Genomic DNA, 23,706 nt, shown 5'->3' with positions numbered 1-23,706 from the left:
GAAGACCTTTGCTTTGCGGTGCTACAGCCCAGCACGTATTGCACATTGCGGGCCGAGCTGGACCGCTTGTGGAGCCTGCCCACCCTGGCGGTGGTGGAGGAACAGCTGGAGGACCAGGCAACGACGGGAGGCGGCGGCGGCGGCGGCGACGATCTGGGGTTGCGGATTGTACAGGTGTCGGGGCCGGAGGCGCCCGTACGGCATTACACGCGTGCCGCGGGTGTCCGCGCAGCGGCGGCGGCGGCTGCGGGGGCCGGAAGCGAGCGTGGAGTGGGCAGGTACAGTATGGGTCGGCAGCGGCGGCTGCGGAGAGACTCGGGCGGCGGCGAACGGGCGATAGGGCCGGCGGCACCGGCTGCGGCAGCGGTGGCGCTGGATCGCGCAGCTCGGGCAGCCGTGGCTGCAACGGCGGTTCTTCCGCCGCCTGCAGTACCAGTGCCAGTTTCAGCGTTGGCGACAGCGACGACGACGACGACATCTGCGGCTTTAGCAGTACCGGCTACGTCGTCGTCGTCAGTGGCGGTGTTGGAGCCGGACAGCACCAGCAGCAGCAGTGCAGGTCAGACGTGGGGCACCATAGCTGCCGCAAGGGAGACGGCGGACTCGTCTGTATCTATGTCCGCAGCGGCAGCTGCGGTGGCTGTTACAGGTGGGGAACCGTCACCCGACAGTCCACGTGGCTGTACGTCCGCTCCCGGCGGCGACGGCGGCAGTAGCCATGCTGATGCGGACGGTGCATCCATGCCCACAGAGGCACCCGCGGCGACTGCTGCTGCTGCTGCGTCGTCATCATCATCGCATACATCATCGCACATGAGTACATCCGTACGGCGTAGCGTCAGCGCGGCGACGAGCGATGCAGTTATGGGTGGCGACGGCAGCAGAAGTTCGAGTTTCCGGCTGAATGATGTCGTCATTGCCAGCGGCGGTGCTGGCGGAGCCACCCCCGGCGGAGTGAACTCCGCAGCGGCGGCGAGAGCCGCAGTCCCGGCGGTGTCGTACGGTACACTGGAATCGGTTGACGGACCCATCCTACTTGACAACCTCGTTCTGCCTTTTGAGTTGCCGACCGCCATGGCGAGCAGCGGCAGCCCTGACGGCAGTAGCAGTTATGGCAGTAGCACTAGCTCCTCGCCGCAGCCACTTTCCTCCGCCAGCCCGCCACCAACCCCCGGTGGCGCAGATGCGATATCCCCGGCCCAACCCCCCGCACATCCAGTCCACAGCTCTTCCGTACAGCGTCCGCTGACCCAGCCGATGGCGACGGGGACAAGTGCGTCGGTGCCGTCAGAGGTGACGGCGCCGGGCGCCGCACCGAATCCGGTCGCCAGTACGCCGGCGCCGCCACCACCAGGTAGCGCGGCCGCTGCCTGCGCCAACAGCAGCAGTAGCAGCCCTCTGAGCGACCAGCCGCCGCCGCCGCCGCTGCCTCTGAGTCGTCTCAGTCCGCAGCAGGAGCGGCTCAAGCTGATTCTGTCCACGGTGGTTCCGTTTGAAAGTGTGGGCTTCAAGACGCTGAGGGGGCTGGCTAGCAGCACACGGTAAGAGCGCGGAAGGGGAGGGGAGGGGAGGAGGTATCGGTGATGAGATGGGAGTTGGGTCGTGTGGCTAGAGGGGAGGGATGGAGGGTGCGAGGTGGGGGCCTTCGTGCGTGCCACGTCACATCACGGGGTCCCCTCGGGGAGTCCCGCTGCACTCTGCGTGTGTGTTTGTATGTATGTGTGTATGTATGTAATTGTGTGTATCTATGTATGTATCTATGTATGTAATTGTATGTATCCTGAGGTCACGGCGATGATATCGGTTGGTTGTGACTCGTGTAATGCTTTGAACTGGTCCATCCGCTTAACGTGACCTTGTTGTTCGTGTGTTCGTGTGTCTGACTGTTGGGGGGTTCCTAATGTACGGCAGTCTGGGGCTGGAGGTCTTGGACGAGTGTGCGGCACTGCTGTACAACGAGATCCAGATTCGCAGTCAGGCGGGCGGTCTGGGCATCAACATTCAGGGTCGCCTGAAGAGCCTCCACAGCGTGTACCGGAAGATGATCCGCAAGGGTGTGGCGGTGGCGCAGGTACGTGTACGGCACTTTGCAATGCTCTCATATGGTGCGTGCGAGTGTGTATCCGATGTCTATCGTTTGTATGTATGTGCAATAAGAGTACAATGTTGTTATGTTTCTGCACTGCATGTTATGCTGCTGCAGAGTCTCTCAAACTGATCTGCTCGCGCGCGAGAAGTGCTGCACATGTGCGCGATGGCGCATCGAACGGGGTTTATCTACCTACCTACCTGCCTACCTGCATCCTGATCACCGTGTTTGTCCCCCCCCACCCTTCATGAAGACATACGCGCCGCTCCTCCTCCCACCCCTTCTCCCTCTCTCGCACGCGGCGTGTCGGTACCAGGTGTACGACTCCCGGGCGCTGCGGGTGATTGTGGACGACGGCGAGGGCAGTAGCCTGCAGGAAGCCGTCGAGGTGTGCTACCGCCTGGTGGGTGCCGTACACTCGATATGGAAGCCCATCAAGCGCGAGTTCGACGACTACATCGCCAACCCCAAACAGTCCGAGTACCAGGCTCTCCACACAGGTGGGGGGTTAGGGTGGCCGACTGAACGTGGGGCCGCTTGGGGCTTCAACAGGCAACGGTCAACGGCCGACACCAACCGAACTCGGTTCCACTCCGTTCCCAGCTTCACTTCCATATCCCCTAAATCTGTTATCCGGTCTCTCAACCCCCTCGAACCCCCCTCAACCCCCCTCGTGGTTCGTCTTGTTCCCTCCTCACCCCGCCCCTCCCTCACCCCCCTCCCGCATATCTTTGTATACCATGCCCCCGCTGTGCTCCCCCCCTCCCCCGCGCAGCTGTTCGCGGCCCCGGGGGTATCCCCATGGAGGTGCAGATCAAGACCAGCTCCATGCACGAACTGGCGGAGTACGGCGCGGCGGCGCACTGGGTGTACAAGGAATACACACCCATACTGCAGAGCCCGGGGAGGGGCCGGGGGAGCCGCACCCGGGCGGGGGGGCCGGCAGGGGGCCCAGCAGCAGGAGGAGGAGGAGGAGGAGCTCCCGAGCCGCTGGCTGTGGGGTATGTGGGTCAGCCCGTTCTGAAGGTGTCCAAGGACAAGCTCAGGTGCGGCGGGAGGGAGGTAGAGGGAGGGGGGAGGGAGGGACGGAGGGACGGGGGCGTACAGCCGGCCAGGATACTTTGCTTGCCTTTCCAAAACCCTAAGTACGGAAGATGGCTCCGAACCACACCCGAAACCAACTACCGCGTACGCACCAGGTGGCAGACTGACCGGACAACGTTTACCTTAACGTGTATGTATGTATGTATGTATGTATGTGCAGGTACGGAGTTGTGATTTCCCGTCAGGATGAGGGCCAGCGACTGATTGTTGCCATCAAGTCGGGGGCCACCTTCCGGCCCTTCCCCACCAGAGTGCCCGAGTACGGCTTCTACTCGGGTTTGTTGTCGTACGCTCTGTCCAAGGGGTGGCAGGTTCCTGGTCATGGGGACCTGGTGCTGCGGCTGGAGGAGTTTGTCAAGTGCGATGATGGCAGGTGGGAATGTGTTTGTGTGTGTTGGGGGGGGGGGGAGTCATCGGCAGTTGGGGGGGAAAGCGGGCTAGGCAGGAAGAACTTGAAGAGGCTTAGGGATGGCTGGCGGGCGGCTGGGGGTGCGCGAGTGCTTTGCAATACGTAATGGGCGTGTGCGTACGTACGTATGTCCATATTCGCCGCAGCCTCCCTTTTTGACCGGCGCCCTGGCTGGGGTGTTTCCCCGGGCTTGCTCTTACCCGCCTCCTTACCCCACCACTCACCTTGAAGACTTCCCCCCGCTCACCCACCCTGTGCAGGGACAGCTACACACGCGCACACGCAAAACACACACGCACACACGACATTCGGTTGTGTTGTCGTGCCCTGAAACCTCCCCTCCTGACCGTCTGTCTGTCTGTCTGTCTGTCAGGTACCACCGACGCGACCACCTGGGTTACCTCCTCCCTGCGGAGACCGTCACACTGCTGGAGGGCTACGAGGAGGACGTGCTGGCGGCGGCGGAGGCGGAGAGGGCGGCAGCTGCGGCGGCGGAGGCAGCCGCGGGGACGGTTGGCACCACCGGCGGCAGAGGAGCCGCCGCCGCCGCCGGTGCCGAAGGAGCCGCTGGAGGCAGCGGAGCCGGGGGCTCTGTCAGCAGCAGTGGCGGAGGCGGCAGCGGTGTCGCCGTCACCTCGGACGCGCTTCGCAGCTCCATTGACGACGACGTACTGGTTGGCGGTTCCGACTCCTGTACGGCAGAGCAGCGGCGGCTTCGGGAGCAGATGCGGGTTATGTTTGTGAAGACCCAGCAGCTGCGCAGTATGATAGCCTGGGGGGAGGGGGCCATAGGTAAGAGGTGGGGGAGGGGGGCGAAGTGGGGGGCTTGTCGCGTGGAGGAGGGGATATCCGGGTGCTGCGCGAGAGAGAAACACACGTGGGGTGGGCGGCTCGCCTTGCGTTGAAGGAGGGAGGGGAAGGGAGGAGCGGACGTCTGAAGTATCAGTGCACCGCCCAATCTCCCTCCGCCAAATTCACCGCACCTTGTTTTAATAAAGGGTACAACGGATATTCGTTGTTTTGCTGGTGGTGGTGGGAGGACACGTCCTGGCCCTTGGGGTGCTTCCCACGGGGCTCCCCAACCCTAACCCCACCCACATGCTCTCCCAGCCGCTCCCTGCCTGCTTTCTGTGAGCCTGCCTGCGGCAATATGTTGCAGCTTTTTGCACTGTACTGATTCTGCCCACCGGTTTAATATAATTACAATCAGGAGATTTATTTTTTAATGTTAGCTCTGGATCTAAAATCATGAACTAATTTATTCCAAAAGAAGTTCTGTTCACTTTTCTCCGATTATTGCCTGAAGAGCGGTATTTGCGGCAACATGCAGCGGCACGAGGGGAATAGCTTCCACTCTCCCTACCCTCATATCGCTTCCCAACCCCTCCTTTCCACCGCCGCCCCCCCCCCCGCCCGCAGGCAAGTACGCCGCCTCCGACTACCAGAGTGACGAGGTGTCCGTGTTGATCTGGCCGGGGGGCCGCATCGAGCACTTCTCCCGCGGCACCACCGCGGGGGACATAGTGGCGGAGAAGGGCATCATCACCACGGGGGAGGGGTACGACGGGTACAGGGTCAACCTGCTCATCAACGTCAACAACAGACTGGTGCCGGAGGACACGGTAGGTGTCGGGGGGGCCGGGGGCCGGGGGGGCACGTAGAAAGGCGAAGAAACAGCCGCCGAAGAGGGCTACGGCAGTGGGGAAGGCGGGGTAGGGGAAGGAGGGCGTAGGGAGGGGATAGCTAAGTGGGTTGGGTTGGGTTGGGAGGTGGGAGGACGTAGAATAGAAACAAGTCTGTCTGTCTGCCTGCCTGTCTGTCTGTCTGTCTGTATATATATGTATGTTCATGTTCGGAAGGAACATAAGTATGGGGGAAAAGAGAGCCTTTGATGACAGGTATGACTTGTAACTCGCCTTACACACCTTACGACGTGCAACTCCCGCCGCACACCCCACATCAACGGTGTGTACGTGTGTGTTTCCTCACCGGTGGACCCCTTCCCTCTCCCCCTCTTCCCTCCGCAGGTGCTCAACGATGGAGACCTGGTCATCCTGGCCAGAGAGAAGGTCCGAATCTAACATTGGACACGTCCTGGAATGAGAGAGGGTGGGGGAGAGGGAGGGACACGCGCGGTTGTGCCCGCCTCAGTTCGTCATGGAGATGATGATGGTAATGCTGCTGCTGCTGGTGGTGTGACGGGAGGTAGGGTTTTCCCTCCCCCTGTTTCCTCCCCGTCCCCGTCCCGACCTCTCCACTGACGGAGTGCTGCGAGATGAGACCGCCTGTATGGATGTAGCTGGCAGGGATGTGGACATACATACAGGTAAACAGACGAACAGGTACACGAACGTAAAAGTAGGCAGACAAACATAGACACAGACACATAGACGGACAAGTTGACTGACTGGGAGCGTGGGTGAGGGCGGTGAGGGCGGCTGCAAAGGCTGGAATGTGGTTGTGGAGAGGACGCTGTGTTGCGGAGTGGGGGTGGGCGGGGGTGGTCATGCAAGGTGCGGCGGTTGTGGGGGAGGGAGGGGGAGTGGGTGGGAGTGAGCTGCAGCCGTGTTGCGGACTGTACAGGTTGCACAAAAAAACGTGCTACGCCGACAACACGGCCTCCCTCCCGGGGCATATTGGTACTGTAGGGGCTAGGCCCGGGTGGCGAGAGTGAGAACGAGAGAGCATGTGGCTGTCGTATCCTGTCTAGCCGGGCCGCGAATCTCTTATGCTAGGTGTGTGTATGTCCGTACATATAGGAGCGTTCGTCGTACTACCGTACGCGGTACTTTAGAGCGCCGCTACCCGCAAGGGTCCCATGACCCGCTTTTAGGAGTACGGGCAAGCATGTTGGGTATGGCAGCTGCATGCTGCTGACACGACGTCGTACTGATGTACAGCATTCCGGTACGTGTTTTTTAGAGGTGGGTGTATATGGCTTTGTTTTGTTTTTTTATGTTTTGTTGGGGTCCCCATGAACACGTCGCCCGGCGAGCACATCGTGTATTTTATGACGTATCCGCGCGCAAGGGATATGCCGATGGTGGCGACGATGAGTGTTAGTCGATGATGCAACTGGTAACGATGGCACCGGTCGTGCCGGTTTAATTGATAATCCTGATGATGGTGATGGTGGTAATGTTGTGATGGTCATGTTTGGCGGTGATAATGGGAGCGCACCCTCCCTCAGGTGTCCTCGAGTGTCATGCTGTTGGTCTTGCATTTCGCGGTAGTGGTAGCGGTAGCGGTAATGATAGTGGTAGTAGCGTTGTTATGGCGGCGAGAAGGGAGAGGAAATCCTGGTGGTGGAGTGGCGCTGCGAAGAAAACACGGTAACCGGTTTTTTACCCGCGTGAGGCGGCCGCCGCCTTCCCTCGACCCGAGGGTTGGGGTTGTTGTTGGTGGGGGGGAGGGAGGGAGGGGGGAGGGGGGCCTCCATGGCGGCCGCACCACCGGGGGTTAGATCTTCACCAGCTGGTCACACACACGTGCGCACCTGCACGAGGTGGGCTCCACCTTCCCCCCTCGACAATACGAATGTGAGAGCGGGCGGGTGGGCTGTGACGGTGAGGGGGACGGAGGAGGGGGCGTGAGCCGAGGAGATGGCGGCAACACAGAGGTTTGTGAGAGAGCGGGAGCGGGAGAGATGGAGAGAGATGGAAAGGAGGGGCTGAGGGAGAGAGAGAGCGAGCGGCAGGAGCTCTCGCGGCGCGGGTTGCTGTACGAGGATTTCAACGGTGGCGAGGGCCCCAGACGGAGGGAAGAGATTTGCAGATGCATGTGCGTGTGTGTGTGTGTCTCCGTTTGTATGTCGGCCTGTGTATGCATGTCCGTCTGCATTTCTGTGTGTATGTGTGCGAGGGAGTGTGTATATCTCCATCACGTGCACGCTGCGTGGCTGTACATTACCGTACACGTGTACGTTTATTACAGTCGTACGTGTTGGCAGAGGATGGCTTAGCTTAAGTATGGTGTGTGTGTGTATTGTGTCGAAAGGCCGGCTGCCGGTTCTCCCCGCACCGCGCCGTATTGTACACGGAAACGAAAAAGCTGCAAACCCCCACTGATTACAGATCACTGACCACTGCGCCCAGCTGCGAGTATCGCACTTGGCAGCTACCTTGTCACATCCGGCATTACGAAGGGGAGTGGTGAAACGCGTGTGGATCTTACCTTACCTTACCTTACCTTACCTTACCTTACCTTGCATGGTGCGGTGAGTGCAGATATTGTTAACATCGAGCTCCCCGTCCGTGTGTACATATTTCATTACAAGGTCCCCCCCGCGCAATCAGAGTTCTAGGCTTGTTGGATCTCTCAACAACAATTTTACGATGAACTAAAGGAAATGAAAACCGATTTTTTAAAGCGTTGTACTTCTACTTCAGTGTTGAATGGGAAATGTCAGCCGTAACCTCTCCCACAACGCACTTCAATCAGAACAGGAAAGGGCTGCCAACCGATATCAACACGACCATCATCACATCATTGTACGGATTCGTACCGGCACCGCCTGATGAGACCTCCTCCCCACCAACACACTCCTATGTTGACTCCTAATATAAAACACTGGGTTGGCTGCCCCACTTCATTCTACGCCGAGAACGGGGCCGTCTTTAGCACTTTATCGCCACCACATATCCCCTAATAACCCGTACCATTACTATCACCCGGTTCTTTCTCTTCCCCTCATACACACAAACACAAACACACACACACAAACACAAGCGTAACCTCCTCACGGGCGACCCCAGAAATCCCACCAGCGCATGTAACAACACCCACCCCCCGGGAATATGTGGTGAGCGGCCCCCGTGGCCTTTTATAATATTGTTATTGTAATGATATTGACTACTTTCCACGGCGGCCCCTCCCCAACCCAAAAACACACACAGGCTTGTGTTCCTTCACTCCCAACCCCGCGTGGAGCTGCTCCCCTCCCCTTCCCCTCCCCTTCCCCTCCCCTCCCCTCCCGCAACCCCGGTACACAACCGGAATACCCCCGGGTCCCCCCCTCTCCCCCCTCGTCCCTCTCCCCCCTTCGTCTCATGGCACTGATCATCAGCCCTCCAGCACCCCGCACCGGGAGCCTGCTCCGCGTTTCCCCCACATCCCCTCTGTCCCTTCCCACACCCCGTAATGCGGGCTACGGCGGCGGGGGGAGAGAGGGGCGGTTACATAGGCGCCCCCGACTAGCCCCGGCTGGTGCCGCCGCCGAAAGGCCACAGCCACCTGAGCCCCCTCGACCAGAAACCCCCGCTCAGGAAGGGCAAGCCACCCGGCAGCAGCCCCCGCAGCACCTGGCCCACACCCGCCGTGTGGGGGAGCAGGTCACCCAAACCCACACGCGCGAGACCCTCCGCGGTGCTCGTACAGCGGCGAAATACCTGACCGGGTTTCGGAACGCGGGCGAGGGTTGAGGGGTGGTGTTGTTCGGGGGGTCACTGTGGGGGCCCCGGGGCAAAACACAGCTTGGCACGTGCGCGCGATTACCTCTTGTCCCGTCTTTTCCTCTTCTCACCCCGCCCTTTTGTCGCCGCCTTGCGCACATACGTACATACATACATCCTATACTGATGATTCTTTCGGTATACTGTGACAAGACGGGGAAGAGGGTCAGCAACAATGATGTCGTACCTCGTCGTACGCCTGAAGCGTGTGTTGCTCGATCATGGCACGGGCCATCATGCGTAGGCGGGGTGTGGGTAGTACGTGTAACGCATCGGGGTCGTCGTACAAGGCGCTGATGATGTCGTACGACACCTCTTCGGGAGCGTTCACAGCGCACCACTCCTCAAATGCGCTGACGCCCCTGTACGAATGAGTACGGCATGAGTAGACGGCGGGGCAGGTGGAGACCCGGTCTTCTTGTCCGGTCGCTCAAAGGGGAACTTTAGTTCATCCCCTAAAGGGGAACTTTAGTTCCCCTTTAGGGGAAGAAGAAGAACACTAAAGGGTTCCCCTTTAAGTATGCGCCACTGTCCCACCTTCCTGCGAACCGGCGCCTGCCGGCCCCGCGACGTTCTGCTGTCACAAAACACACCACTTCCCCCCCTTTTCCCCCCCCCCCCAACTTAACAGATGTCACAGCCCCGCTTCGCGCCTGTTTGTACGCCTTGTCGCATGTACGTATGTCGTCGGGGGATGTCCCCTCGTTCCCCTCTCGCCCGTAACACTCGCCTTTAAACACACACACACACACACACACTTCTCTCCCCCCCACCCCCGCACCTCCGCCTGGCCCAGTTCTTGGCCTGCAGCCCCCACTCCTGGACCAGCAGCGTCTCCCGCAGCCCCTTGACGCTCTCCAGGTAGCCGCTGTTAACGACCTGGGAGCGTAGAGGGGAGGGAGAGGTTGAGGAAGGGAAAAGGACGCGGGTGGTGTGTATTCATGTCTGTGGCTGGGGTATGTGGGGTGGGGGCGAGTGTGTGTGGGGGGGAGGAAGTAACGGTGGGCAAAACACACACGAGGTGCAGCTTAGCACAACGGATAGTATGACCCGCACACCACACAGCCATGGTGTCGTGGTGCGTACCGTAGTCGGCCGTACAGCCGTACACAAGCCGTAACGTAAACTACCCGTACCGATAACTAGCCGTAGCGGCTGTCGTACCTCTGTGATGGCGGACTGAATTCGGTTGATCTCGAACAATCGGGCCTTACCCTGCTGACTGCCGCCGCCCCCGGAGAGGAGGTCTGGAGGTTGGTAGTTGAAACGGTTAGGCGTTGGAAGGTAGGTGTTGGTGAAGCAAGCGGGGGCCCCCGGGTGGGGTGGGAGTCAGAACTTAGGGTTCGTGCCTTGGCATGGGGGGAGTTGCGCGTGATGGCGACCGTGTGGACTGGAGAGACTGAAGAGACTGGAGCACGTGGCGGTGCGGGGGCGGTGTGGGGGAAGGCAGTGGTGGTGGTGGTGGTGGTGGTGGTGCAAGTCTGTGTGCAGTATGACTGTAAACCGCCAACTGCCAGCGGTTGGGTTTTTCCTTTCCGTCGTAACGGTCCGCCCACCTGCCGCAGCTTGCTGCCCGCTGGTGGACGAGACGGCCCCGCCGCTGCCGTGAAGCTGCTGCCCCGGCGGCACCGCAACTGAGGGCGATGTGGACGACGACCCTGCCCCGCCGTCGGCCCCGGGTGCCGCCGCTGCGGTTACCGGTCCCGCCACCGCCGCAGCCAGTACGGCACCCGGCGGCGCTGCTCTGAGCTCCCGTACCATGTCCACGATCTGCCTCTCCACCGCTGCCAGCCGATCCTCCATGAGCCTGTATCTGCAACACCAGACCATCCCCGGCGGCGGGGTAAGGAGGGGGGAGGAGGAGGGGGAATGCATTTCACTTCATAGGCATGCAACAACACCCAGAAACGTTGCCCCAAGCTTGCAGGAGGGGGTTGGATCTCAGAAATGGGTTTCAGCCACACGCGGTTACCCCAGGATGCAGGTAGGGGTAGGTGGGTAGGTAAGGCGGGGGACCCTAGTCCCCAGCGGTACATAAGCCCTCACACGGCACGCACCCGCATCCGCGAGCCAATCAGCCCTCGTCGCACACATAACGCCAATTTTTCCTATTTTCACCCGCACTCCCAAAACCCCTCCCCCTCCTCCCCCCCCGCCCCTCCACCCACCCACACAGGGGAGCCTCACCTGGCGATAATTTCCGCGACCTTATCGTCCAGAGACTGGGCCAGAATGATGGGGGTCGCGGGGGCCGCTTTCAGCAGCTCCTCGCCTCGGAGGGAGCTTGGGGACCGCGGAGCGGCACCATCTGGATCTGGATCCGGATTCAGTTCCGGATGTGGATTTGTATCGTGTTGCTGTTCCTGTTGTTGCTGCACCTGCTGGTTCCTGACATCCACCCCGGGTAGATCCACCACCAGCTGCTGCTGCTGCTGCTGCTGCTGCTGCTGAGGCTCCCCTGCATGCGGCTGTAGCCCGGCAGGGCGGGCTGGACCTTTCTGGAGGAACGTCCAGGGATTGGAAATCAGATTGGGACTGGACGTTTCCCCGGGGCTGGGTCGGAGTCTGGGGCTGCTACGGTCATCTCGGCCGTTTTCTCGGAATCGAGTGATCCCGGACGCCCTGCTTCGTGGTGGCTTGAGAGGCTTCGGTTTGGCACGACCGAAGGCGGTGGTGCAGAAGAAGGGTCGCGGCTGAGGGTTCGGTGTCGCGTGGGTCCGTATTGACCCACGGGTCTGTTTTGATGAACGTGGGGAAGAAGAAGCGAAAGGTGAGGAAGTCGTGGCGCGGCTGCTGTGCGCTGTGGGTCGCGCTGATGGCAGACTCATGTGGAGCATGTCCGTTTGAGAGCCCTATGCTGGAAGGACTCAGCTGGAGGAGGAGGAGGAAGGCCGTATCAGGGAAAAAATTGTGGATGAAGATGCATATGTAGCTGCAGCGGAGAATACCTGGTAGCCGGAGGCGAGACGTTGGACTTACGCGTCAAAACTGCAATTGTACGAAATGCGACCAGAGAGGCAACATGTGAGCCGTTTCAAAGTAACTGGATGACCCTGTCTCAGGAGGACTTCAATTCATCATTGAACCAAAACTGAAAAGACGGTGGAGCTGTTTCTTGTTTGCGCAATTAAAGCCGTGGCTAGGCTCTGCGAAGAGTAACAAACGTTGAGCCATCTCATGCAACACTGTTGTTATCCTCAGGCTCTGACTGATCCTTTTGTTAACGTTTCTTGCGACATAACTAAGTACCTCAGTTGGCTGACTAGGGTTCGCTCAGCAGCGTCTTAAGGAAGGCCTCGTTCAAGTCGCTCTCGTCAGCGGCTTAGCAAGTAAACCTTCGCAAAGTAGTTACGGAAAGGAAGTCCAAGCAACATCAGTTGCATAAGGCCAGCCAACGTTTTCTGCGTATGGAGGCTTCAGCCGAGGCTAACGTGACGCGGGAAGGCTGGTGTCGCGGACGCAGGCCTGGGCGTCAGCAGCCGCGACCCGGTCGGTGCTGGCCGGTGCCTTGGCAAGGCTGGGGTTAAGACGACAGGGGCTCGGGGGGACCTGGAGACATCTGAACCAGAACAAAATTAGGGGTCGTTAGCGTCTTGGTAAGAATCCGGGCGGGGGTTTATCATACATAACTTACAAGGTGGAGCCCCCTGGACTCGCGCCATCCTGGAAGGGTGGGGCGCTGGAGACCGTAACACAAAACACCCCAGTCTCTCAATTAAACAGTTAACTTGTACATGAAACACGTTATTTGTTATGTACCAGCGAAAGAAGCGGCGGCATTGTTCCTTGCGGAGGGCCTGCGTGTTGTGGCGTCTGCTACAGCAGCCGACTACAGCCGTTCCTCATCCAACCCATTTACAGTCCAAGAAACAGGACACCTTCAATTTCGAGGTTGATTACAAAACGAAATACAATGCTCGCTCGAAATACAATACTTGCAAAGGATTAGTAAAGCGGTTTGAGCGGTCAACGGCAAGCTGCCAAATTAGGACACCAGGCAACCGGAGGCAACCACCGCCGATCCCCAAACCTCGATCACAATACCACGTGCCAGCGCCGAAGAAAGATAGCCGTGCTTGCATCCCAATCTTTAACATAATACAGCTTAGAATTCAAGCTCTGAAAGTAGTTTAACGGTGTTGAGTCATTAAGCACAGGTAATAAACAAATGCCGTTCCGTAAGGACCCTTTTCAGTGTTGAAACACGTACCAGGGCAAAATTTACTGCCCATCAATCAATCCTGACCTTTACACCGTCCTGACGCTGACAAAAAAACTGCAACTCATGGCCTCGTTGCGTGCCTGCAGTGCCAGGAAGTGCTAAAGAGAAAACTCGACAAGTCTCGACAGGAAAGCAAGCAAGAGAGGAAAAAGCGGAAGGAAGCAAGCTGATATAAGCGTCGTTGCGTGTTATGAAGCTGGTAACAGAACGCTGGTACAAAAACCGGTAGCGTGAGCAGTCCTGGATGGATGTCAGGATTACGCGATCCTTGGCGGCAGGGGCGCCCCGGAAATGTACGTGGGGCAGCAGCGGTTGTTGTTGTTGAACAGAGTCACGATGCTGTGGGTACAAAGTACGACAAAGGGAGGCACAAAATACGACAAAGGGAGGCATAAAGTACGGCAAAGAGAGGGTCGGGCGCGGTTTCTAAGGAATAGTGGCGCCGGTGCGTAATCTAACGAAAAATGAATGCCGAGTCCGCCAGACTACTAATAACAACGAGCAAGTAATAATAGCGGCTACAGCGGGATTGAGTTTGCTATCCAAGCAGGGTTAGTCAAGTGCGAGGTTGGAGTTGGACATGTGCACGCGAGCGTGTTATAGACACGGCGACGCAAAGGACGCGGCTGATGCACATAGAGGACGAAATTCATGGAGTTGTGGGCAGTCCGGGATTGCCGCCCTTGTCAATCCACCAATATATAGAGGTTCCGGCGGAGATCCGCATCATGAGGGCGCCAGGTGGGGATCCACAGCAGCCGGGGATGCGCCTGACCCTGGGCTGTTTTTTGCCGGACAGGATTTTTGACCGAGTCGTTACTGAGTGCCCCCCGCATCCGGCCTGCGGCACTGCGGCCCGGCCTACGTTTTCCCTCACCACTCACCACCGGCTAGTCGGATTTCCCGAGCCGTCTAGACAGATTTGGTCCAGGGAGGTCGTATCCCTGAGCTCCAGGCAAACTCGGCCGCCTATGGCTTGCGTGGCGTTCCACTTCATTTGGGAAGCTGTCAGGAAGGTGATGAGAGGAGCCAAGCACAGCGTGAGGCAATGGCAGGACGTCACCGGAGAGAGCAAAGATGGCGGTGTTTGAGCGCAGAGGCGGAAAGATGGCAAACGGCTGTCCGCACGGCGAGCGGCAAGCAAGGCTGCCCCGATGAGTAACAACTCATGACGTGTCTACACAGGGTCACCTGAGAACTGCTGATGAAAGTGACATCCCCACGCAGCACCTCTCTCGTGAACTGGCGGTGGTGGGTCCAACCGGCAAAGCTGCTGGCGGCGTTGAGACCCGTGAGCTAGCGGCTGTTTTGGGCGCAAAGGCTATCAACCGCGGCATGCCAGGGTTTTAATAAGGATTTCAAAGCTGACTGTGCGCGTGTGGACTCCTCTTCTCCGGAGCCCTCGCGCCCCCGCCTGCTGCGCACTTGCAAACGTACCTTTGACTGCTACTTAGTCAAGTACACCTTTTTGGTGGGTAACCGCTCAACGAGCAACACACACACGAACACACGTGAACACACACACGAACACACACGAACACACACGAACACACACGAACACACACGAACACACACGAACACACACGAACACACACGAACACACACGAACACACGTGAACACACACACACATGCACGCGTGCGTGCACACACGTGAACACACGTGAACACACACACACACACATGCACGCACGCGGGCGGGCGCGTACCTTTGACGGTGTTGAGACCCTTGGGGCCCCAGGTCGGGGACACGGTTCTCGACGTGCCGACGCTTGGGATGAGCTCAAAGCCCCGCACCAAGGAACGGATGGTGTCATCTGGTGGCACAGCAGGGGACAGCGACCGCAGGCACTCGGACGCCAGGGAACGACAGCGACCAGGGCAGCGCCAAGAAACACACACACTGGGCATGAAAACGGCACACTGGGCGCCCCCCAACAGTGTGCAGCACCACCGGGAAATCAGTCACAGGTGGCCTACCTGTTGATCGCTTTGAACCACACACGCACATCCACACGCCCCGCAAATACCCCCCATGGCCAGGACGATACCAGACCGCTGCTAATGTCTGCCGTACCGGTAGCCGTTGTGGCTCAGTTAGCACATGCATAGCATATGTAGACATATGCATAACCGCCTTATGTGTCCACCGGTTCGCCCCTACTCACACCCGTGTGTCATATGGGCGGCTCGGAAGGACCAGTTGAGATGCTATGCATGGAAATTTGTGTGTGTGTGTGTGTGTGTGTGTGTGTGTTTGCATGCGTGCGTGTTACACACCTTCTGAAGTTGCGTTACTCTCCGACGGCGTAACCCTGGGGGGGCCCCATACATACCCGGAGCCCTGAGGGCCCAAGAGCCCGGAGGGGGCCTAGTACTGCTGCTTTAAATGGATAGAGACAACACAAAACTATTACACTACCTCCTCAACACGAGAAAAGAAAAGAAAGATATGCCGAACTATTAATTATGCTACCCAGACTCGTATGCGAAATGTTCATTTGTTGGTCGTACATATGCTCTGCCGTACATCGGTCACGGTCACAAATACCATTATCACATTTCCCCAAGGGAACGGATTGGCAGGCAGCTCAACGGAATGAAAGCCCGCTTGATTGATTGCTCTGACGAGGTTATATTACCGGGGTGGTGCCTAGCTAGGGAGTAGCTCAGCTACCCCGTACTGGTTACCCTCCTAGTTACGCAGTCGTGGCCTTCGGTCGGCCATTTCTTCATCCTCAGCTCAACTCCTATTACAATACACGCACACTCAAAAGCCAAATGAAAGCCGCAGCAGCATATCCGTCAGCTTGGAGCCACGGCCAGACTCACCCGCGAAGAACTCGACCTTGGACAAGATGTCTACGGGTCCGCAGGCAGCCTGTTGTGAGCGGCGAACGACAGGCGCAAGGACTGTCAGGAACAACAACTAGTATGGACCTCTAAATGGACCTCTAAATGGACAACGTAGCTAAGATAAATAAGTAAAGATTAGTAAGTAGATGAAGACTTACGTTGAGAGGGGACACGCCGTCTGGGAGTGCCTCAATGGTGAAGCAGTAGAGGTTGGACTTCCTGGCCGGTACGGCAGTGACATTGTACCGCGGGGACACCTTGTACGGCATGACTCCAGCTGTCGTATTGCACCTGCATCATCATACACGGTATATAAGTACGCAGAAAGGGACAGGACAGGTACGTGTGCAGTGGCGGGCATCTTAATGCGCGGGTGAATTTCGAACAGCGGCAAACCAACCTGAGCCAGGTGATCGCAATTACGCAGAGATACAAAAGTAGATTCGTTGACTCTTTGATTAGACCTATCCACTGCTATAGCATCTATCCGTCGTTCACTTAGACGGATGGAACATGGCAACATTTCGACCCTCTGCTCGCTCCTCATAAACTAACGCCCTGTTTCCGCATACATCACATCATTACAGTTATGAAGCAAACCGAGCGGTATGTAGATACAACAGATGCGGTATGATTGCGTATGCATGTAAGGCATGTGCGCTGGTTTAGGGATTGCCGCACATGGAGCTGAAGACCACGTCCTCTCTCCCCCCCATGCGCCGCTCACCAACATGGATTCAAACCCAAGACTCCCGGATCATGCACGCCGGCACGGCACGGCCGAGCACATGCAGCACCGCACAGCGCACGACGGCACATCACCCCGCTCAGGGGCCCCCTGTCAGCTAAGCATACGTACAAACATGCATACATGCATATGCACAGGTATCAAAGACGCGCAAATGCGCGCGACGCGCGACTCACGTGCAGTTATTGGGCAGCGGGCTGATGACGCAGTCCTTAGAGACGGAAAGCTGCAGGCACGAGCTTGCCGAGGTGTATGCCTGGATGCTGTAGCCCTGCAACTCCGGATGGCACTCAGCACCTCCGCCAGCAATGTCGTCCAGCAGGGTGTACGACAACTCTTCCAAAGCGCCAGCCGGCACCTTTGCAGCCTCCGCCGGGAAGGCAAACGCGCCACATGCCACCATCGCGTTGTCGCTGCAGTCGACAGGTCTGAATTGACCGGTCATTTGGGCTCCGTATGCGAGGGCCAGGCCGTTGAGGCCGTCAACGAGTCTGAGCAGGCCTTGGGAACATTCGGACATGTCGAAGGAGTAGGGATACAAGTTCACAGCGGGGGGAATCAGCTGCACGGTTAGGCAGACGGGGCAATCGAATGGAGTAACGGGTGGGGGTGAAAGAGGCGGGGGAGGTGTTTCGCGGGTAATGTCTTCGGGATCCGCCGGTGCCGGCGGCTTCGGTGACTGTGACGGCTGCGATGGCTGAGAGGGTGGTGGAGGTGGCGGTGGTGATGGCGGCGGTGGAGATGGCGGTGGTGGAGATGGCGGTGGTGGAGGTGGCGGTGGTGGAGGTGGTGGTGCAGATGGCGGTGGTGGAGACGGTGGCGGTGGAGACGGCGGTGGTGGAGACGGCGGTGGTGGAGACGGCGGTGGGGACGGTGGTGGGGCGAGAGGACGGGTCGGCGGCAGCCGCGGTGGCCGCGGTGGCCGCCGTGGCAATGGTGGCGGCCGCGGCGATGGCGGCGATGGTGGCGATGGCGGCGATGGCGGAGGCGGCGGTGACGGTGGCGGCGAGGGCGGCGGCGGCGGCGAGGGCGACGGTGGCGGCGACGGAAGCAAAGGATTAGACGGCGGCGAAGGCGACAACGGCGGCGGCGAAGGCGTTGTGGTCGGTGGCGACGGGAATACATCAATGGGACAGCAGTTACGCTGGGTATTGAAGAAGGCTGCTCTGCATGTGCCGCTTGGGTAACCGTCCGGACGCACGCACAGGTCCTCCAGACTTGTACAGCCCCTGCCGAGTCTGTTCGGCTTCAGGGTGATGCACAGCACGGCATCCGCGGCTGTGGACAGGTTCAGACCTAGCCGGCTGATACGAAGGACGTTGACACCCGGGACATTTTCCGCGCTGCGAATGGCGGGCGCTATGTTTGTAGGAACGCCGTTGATTGTGGCGCGGATGTCGGCGGTCGGCGTAACGTTGCATGCCGGGTTCACATCGAGCTGCAGGAGCGAGATCAAGAAGCGGGTTAGGGAAAACCCGTTACGATATTGTGAATAAGACTACATACATACATACATACATACATACATACATACATACATACATACATACATACATACATACATACATACATACATACATACATACATACATACATACATACATACATACATACATACATACATACATACATACATACATACATACATACATACATACATACATACATACATACATACATACATACATACATACATACATACATACATACATACATACATACGTACGTACGTACGTACGTACATCGGAGTCGGAGCCTGGATGGTGTGAAAAAGGTGCGGAAAGTGCGGCGCATCGAATACGATGCCCTCATATAGCTCTCTGAGCACCACCGAACTGTCACCAGAGTGGAAGCTGTAGCCTTTGTTAGCCTCTTGCTGTGGCGTGGCGGATGTAAGGTGGCGATCCCTGCGCTGTGAAGCGCTGTTTACCCTGTCTATGCCCAAGGCTGGACTGCGCACGCCATGTTTCAAAGTGAACATGTACAAAAGCCGGTTGCTGGAGAGCTAGGCCACGCAAAGGCATGTGCATGTCCGGTTGCGCGTGCAGCTGGCGGGGTGCGGGCAGATGGATGCCGGATACATCGACGCGGTGAGGTGCACCGCAAGGGGTTAGAGCTGGTGCGAAAATATCAACAGCCAGCAATAATGACATTATAGAGGCGTCTCGCGCACATCCACTCCGCAAAAGATCGCATCCGGCAGTAGCTGGTCGGCTCGGGCGAGCGAAGGCAAATTCTGGCAGCTGATAATATTTATGCGCAGAATACCCTGGGCGAGAACTTTATCCCAAGACAAATTTTTACGCCTTAAATCTGCCAGAAATTCACGTGGTTGCGTTTACCTCAGTTTTGTTAAGGTCGGCATCGCAGCACGCTTCGCTGCAGCTATGAGCCATGATCTTGACGCAAAACGTGTTATTGCCGAACGAGGCGACTCCCTCGTAAAAGCTGTACGCGCCAGTTTTGACCAGCGAGCAGGCGTGGTAGGGAAAAGTGCTCTCGGCTTGCCGGATAGCGGCAAGCTCGGCTGCAGTTAGGGGCTGCGCCTGGCCCTGGCTGCAAGCTCCAATGATCCTGTTCGATTAACGGTCACGAGGAAAACCGTTGCGTTGTATGAGGATTTTGACGTGAGGACACGAAGAGACAGAAAAGGGAAGGCAAGGGCGCGAGATGCCCCCTTCCGAAATCAAACCATCAGCTCTTGGGCCGAGAGCATCAAGCATCACGACGAATAAGTTCCATCGGCGGGCACTCGAGTGGGGTGCATTTGATGTGTCGAACCTAGACGCGCCCAGACGACCCCGCTGATACCCACAGGAAAAGCGCCACGGGAAGCCATGAGGCCGTAGCAAAGCTCGTTGAACGTATCATCCGCAAGCAGGTGTGATTACGGCCAGTTACGGCCAGCAACAGGGAATGGAACTTGGGAGAATAGGAAAAAATGCTGCCGGTGCGCTGTTTACGTGGCCATTATCCACGTTCACAAAAAAATAATAACATGACGCCATGTAGACTGAACTTGCTGCCATCATATTATTTTGATGGAGCTCTCTTGTACGGCTCCGTATAACGATTTTTGGCAACGGTTGTGTCCAGGTGCCCATACAGGACCCCCTTGCGTCTCCTCATGTCCACCGGAGTTAACACCACCAGAGGCTGACGGAATTACTTTGAAGCAAGCTTGAGATACTTTAACTTGTAAGCCAGAATATGGAAGACTTCAAGGGGCCATGGGATACCCGTAGTTCGTACGGTTCGCCCCCGCCAACCAAACGGGGACAGTTGACCATTTAACAAAGCTCCCGAAGACCCCATAATTCATCAAATAAGGACAAATTATTTACATTGCTTTAATATACCTAGATCTTAGGTTTAATTGACGAACATCGGCCCGCGTATGAGCCATTCCACCATTTCTTCCAATTGCACCAATATTAATCAATAAAGTGAGCAATTCATAATAGAATATTTTTTATGATGGTTCTTAATGCGGCCTTGTGCATTTTAGCTTACGAGGGAAAGTAGCTGGTTTACATGCACACGGGGGAGTGCAAAGCGCGATTATCGTTGCTAATTGGCAATACATATAACTTAGCAGCGTTCAGTCTATAACGCTTAAGCTACTGTTTCTGTGTATTACTATAACTGGATGTGCTGATTGCCGGTTGCATCTCGGTTGCGAGAGTTGCCGTTTTAGGCAGCTGTTCAGAGGGCGAATCGTCCATGCCAATGGTGCTGTCGTTAGCCTACTGGAATAACTTTGGAATAAATAGCATATGTTACTGCGTAAAAGGATTTTGGCGATCCCCTCGAGGACTCGCGGCTTGGAGTACCAGCTGGATTTTCGTGAAACCCTCAAAATCCTTCCGTTTCGCTCGCTTTCAGAGCCCAATATGCTGCTTCAGATAATATGAATATAACCTAGCTCGGCAGGTGATATATACATTCTTCGCCTACCACTTGCTAACGCCCACCGATCGTATGTGAATCCTCTCGACACAGTTTCAACGACGCGTTTTTTTTATCTCCCAGCAATCCACTTCAGTCGTTGACAGCGGCCGAGCGGGCGGGGCCCCAACACAAAGCTCGTTCGGGGGCCCCGCCGCATAGGGTTGGCCATGTACTGTCCATCAGTAACGACCGAACATGATAATCCCGCCCAACTGTGCATATTTTTGATGATTTCTAATTCCATAATGCCATTGTTCAAAGGATACTAGTACATCAAATATTACTAATAGCTTCTACATCTCCTATCTCAAAATATACTTCCTCTGGCAAGGAAAGCCAACAGTCGTTTGCGTATGAACAGTTCCTATAGGCTCCATGGGAACAACAAAGTGCGAATTGCACTGGCTGGGCGCAGAATTTTATTCGAACAAGTGAACTGTAATTTTATCCATGAATAACCAAGTTTCAGGACGTTTGAGAAGGTGCACTCAACAGCAATTCTGCTGTCTGCTGTGCGGTGCACAGCTTCGCCACCCTGCACTTTGACAATGAAACGGATAGCACAAATTAAAGATGGTTCAGTAAAAAAAGTGCTATAACCGAGCTTTTCGCTGGAGCCTTTGCACTCTCGGCGGTCCATGTCCACATCGCAACCCGTGCCATTGCCGCAGCCCGCTCTGCAACCTACCCCATCGTGCGGTTCGAATGCTTCCCAAACTTACTAAATAAGGTCATGGGAAGCAACGGCAGCGCTTACGTTGCTGACCGCAAGCAGGGTAGCCCGCGGAACTCATCGGGGGGTGTAAAACGATGGGGGTTGTGTATTTGTGTGTGTGTGTGTGTGTGTGTGTGTGTGTGGTCGTTACGTACGTGTTATGTACGTGGTAAAGTGCAAGCAGCGGCGATCGCTCCTTTTTGCCCTGGGCTTTCTCTGCCTTTTTACCCATACTGTAGGTGCTCTCGTTGCAGGGTGTGGGGAGGGTTGAAACCCCCCAGCAGCAATTGCTGTTTATGCGGCTAATCGACCAGCCTCTACGGATTCAGAGGGGCCCCGCCCTTTTTCAGGCTTCAAGGAAGCCGACACCCTACTTGTCAATCTCCACCGCAATGCCCATAAGCGTCAGCTGGATGTAAAGGCGTTGACTGGCATTTCAACTGGAGAGTCAAAGAAATAGTACAGCTCCGCTTTTGCCACAGTACTGTACAGGTCCGCCAGCTGCCCATGGGCCTGGGCTTGCGTGTTGCTAACTGTTAGCAGCTTTTGACTATGTTTGGATGCAGAAACGTGTGATCCTTCACAGAGCTATTGCGTCGCGTTGTTTCCTCTTCCGGTATCTTCTTTTGCTTGCTGGGATCGAGCGGCCAACATCCTAGTCAGGGTTCTTCACCAGGTTATCCAAAAAATGGTTGTGAACGAAGCCCTCTGAATAACCTATCGGGGTCCTCCCTAAAGCCTCGTTGGCAGACTGACATTTTTTCGGGCACCCCGAAAACTGTCCCAAGCAGTTTCCGGGTAAATTTAATCTGGATTCTATCGCAAAAAGATTGGCTGATTTTACCTGTGTTTGATTTTATTTGGGATCACGGGGCCTAGGGGCAATCGTTGAGGCAAGGATGTTACCCAAAAGCTAAGGAGGCGCCGCTCCTCATCCACCTCTGCCGCAACCGCCTATTCCACACCTGCCACCTCCTCATCGTCCGTCTCCTCCGACGCGTACACCTCATCACTTGCCACGCTATCGACCTCCTCGTTATCAGCTGGGTAGTAGGCCTCAGCCATTTCGCTGCCCATACTGCCCTCCCACAGGCTGTTGTATGCGGAGCTGGCTGAACTCCCCTTACAGTATTACATGGTAAAACAGATCCTCCGTTTCTGGAACCGCCTTCAAAAGCAAGTGGGGTCCATTGCTCATGCAGTTTTACGGCAGGAGATAACCGATGCCCTGACCAACCCGGAATGGGAGGGTTGGGGAACCTCAATGTTACGACTGTTTTCCTTCTTGGAGTGCAATATTTGGAGCGGAATACCGCAAGAAGTCCTGGGGGTAAAGGCGCGTGTTGACTAGTTGTTGAGTAGGCCTCTACCCGAAGGAGCGATGATAACGGCGCTAAGAGAGCGTTTGATGAGCGGCTGGGACCATACGCGTCTGACTGTCTTGCCAGAGGAGTACCCATCAGATGGGAGCCAACCGGGAGTGCAAATGGCGAAGTATAAGCACTGGATGGGGCTGCCCTTTTCTTTTGCCCGTCATGTGGCCAACACATGCTAAGGTTTTCATTCCTCGTTTAGCACATCGTAAGCTAATGCAGTTTCGTTTATGTTGCTGGGCTCTGGAGGCAAACAGAGCACGAATGCTTTATCCTTAACTTCTTAACCCACCTTAGGCCTGTCACTCGTTGCACGGCTGATGCAGGATGATGTCCCGCTGCTCCGAAACACCATACTCACATATAGTCATCACTGCGTTTAGCAGTTAAAAAATAAAGATCCTGGATTCGACACCTGGGCTGATCCCCGACATCAATTGGGAGGATGAGGTGATGCTAGTGACCGTGATGTTGAAAATTAGGTCTAGTTGATGGACTGAGTTTCGCATGCTGGACTGATTGCAATGGCTAATCTGTCTCTACAGATGTCGGGTGACTGGATGCGGAGAGATCTAGGTGGCAGGTGGCTGGACCGACATTCAGTTTGTTCGGCGAAATTAACTGACAATTTGTATAGTCCATGGCACGAGGCTTTGACGGACACCCCCGCATTTGTGCGGGACTTGTAATCTTGTAATTCTTTCTCAAGGATTGCCACATGGCACGATGCTGACATGTCCAAATTCAAAGTAATTTAAAGTAGCCAGTCCCCGCAAGAGCACACTGAGGCT

General features: G+C 56.7%; 1 protein-coding gene across 1 annotated transcript; it reads right to left on the bottom strand.

Moving 5' to 3' along the window:
• Positions 1 to 8,663: 8,663 nt before the first annotated feature.
• Positions 8,664 to 22,607, bottom strand: VOLCADRAFT_104461 (uncharacterized protein; the record flags this gene model as incomplete). The annotated part of the gene is made up of 18 exons (XM_002949642.1): positions 8,664 to 8,748; positions 8,835 to 8,989; positions 9,240 to 9,414; positions 9,834 to 9,931; positions 10,217 to 10,299; positions 10,609 to 10,865; positions 11,240 to 11,366; positions 12,484 to 12,569; positions 14,159 to 14,279; positions 14,982 to 15,089; positions 15,441 to 15,483; positions 15,553 to 15,587; positions 16,105 to 16,153; positions 16,287 to 16,419; positions 17,053 to 17,573; positions 18,078 to 18,314; positions 18,607 to 18,632; positions 22,508 to 22,607. 18 exons carry the CDS (start codon positions 22,605 to 22,607, stop codon positions 8,664 to 8,666), a joined length of 2,439 nt encoding a protein of 812 aa, XP_002949688.1.
• Positions 22,608 to 23,706: the final 1,099 nt, after the last annotated feature.

Source organism: Volvox carteri (assembly GCF_000143455.1).
Source record: "Volvox carteri f. nagariensis unplaced genomic scaffold VOLCAscaffold_15, whole genome shotgun sequence".
In the NCBI taxonomy this organism is placed as follows: domain Eukaryota; kingdom Viridiplantae; phylum Chlorophyta; class Chlorophyceae; order Chlamydomonadales; family Volvocaceae; genus Volvox; species Volvox carteri.
This window is presented reverse-complemented; position numbering and strand designations above follow the sequence as displayed.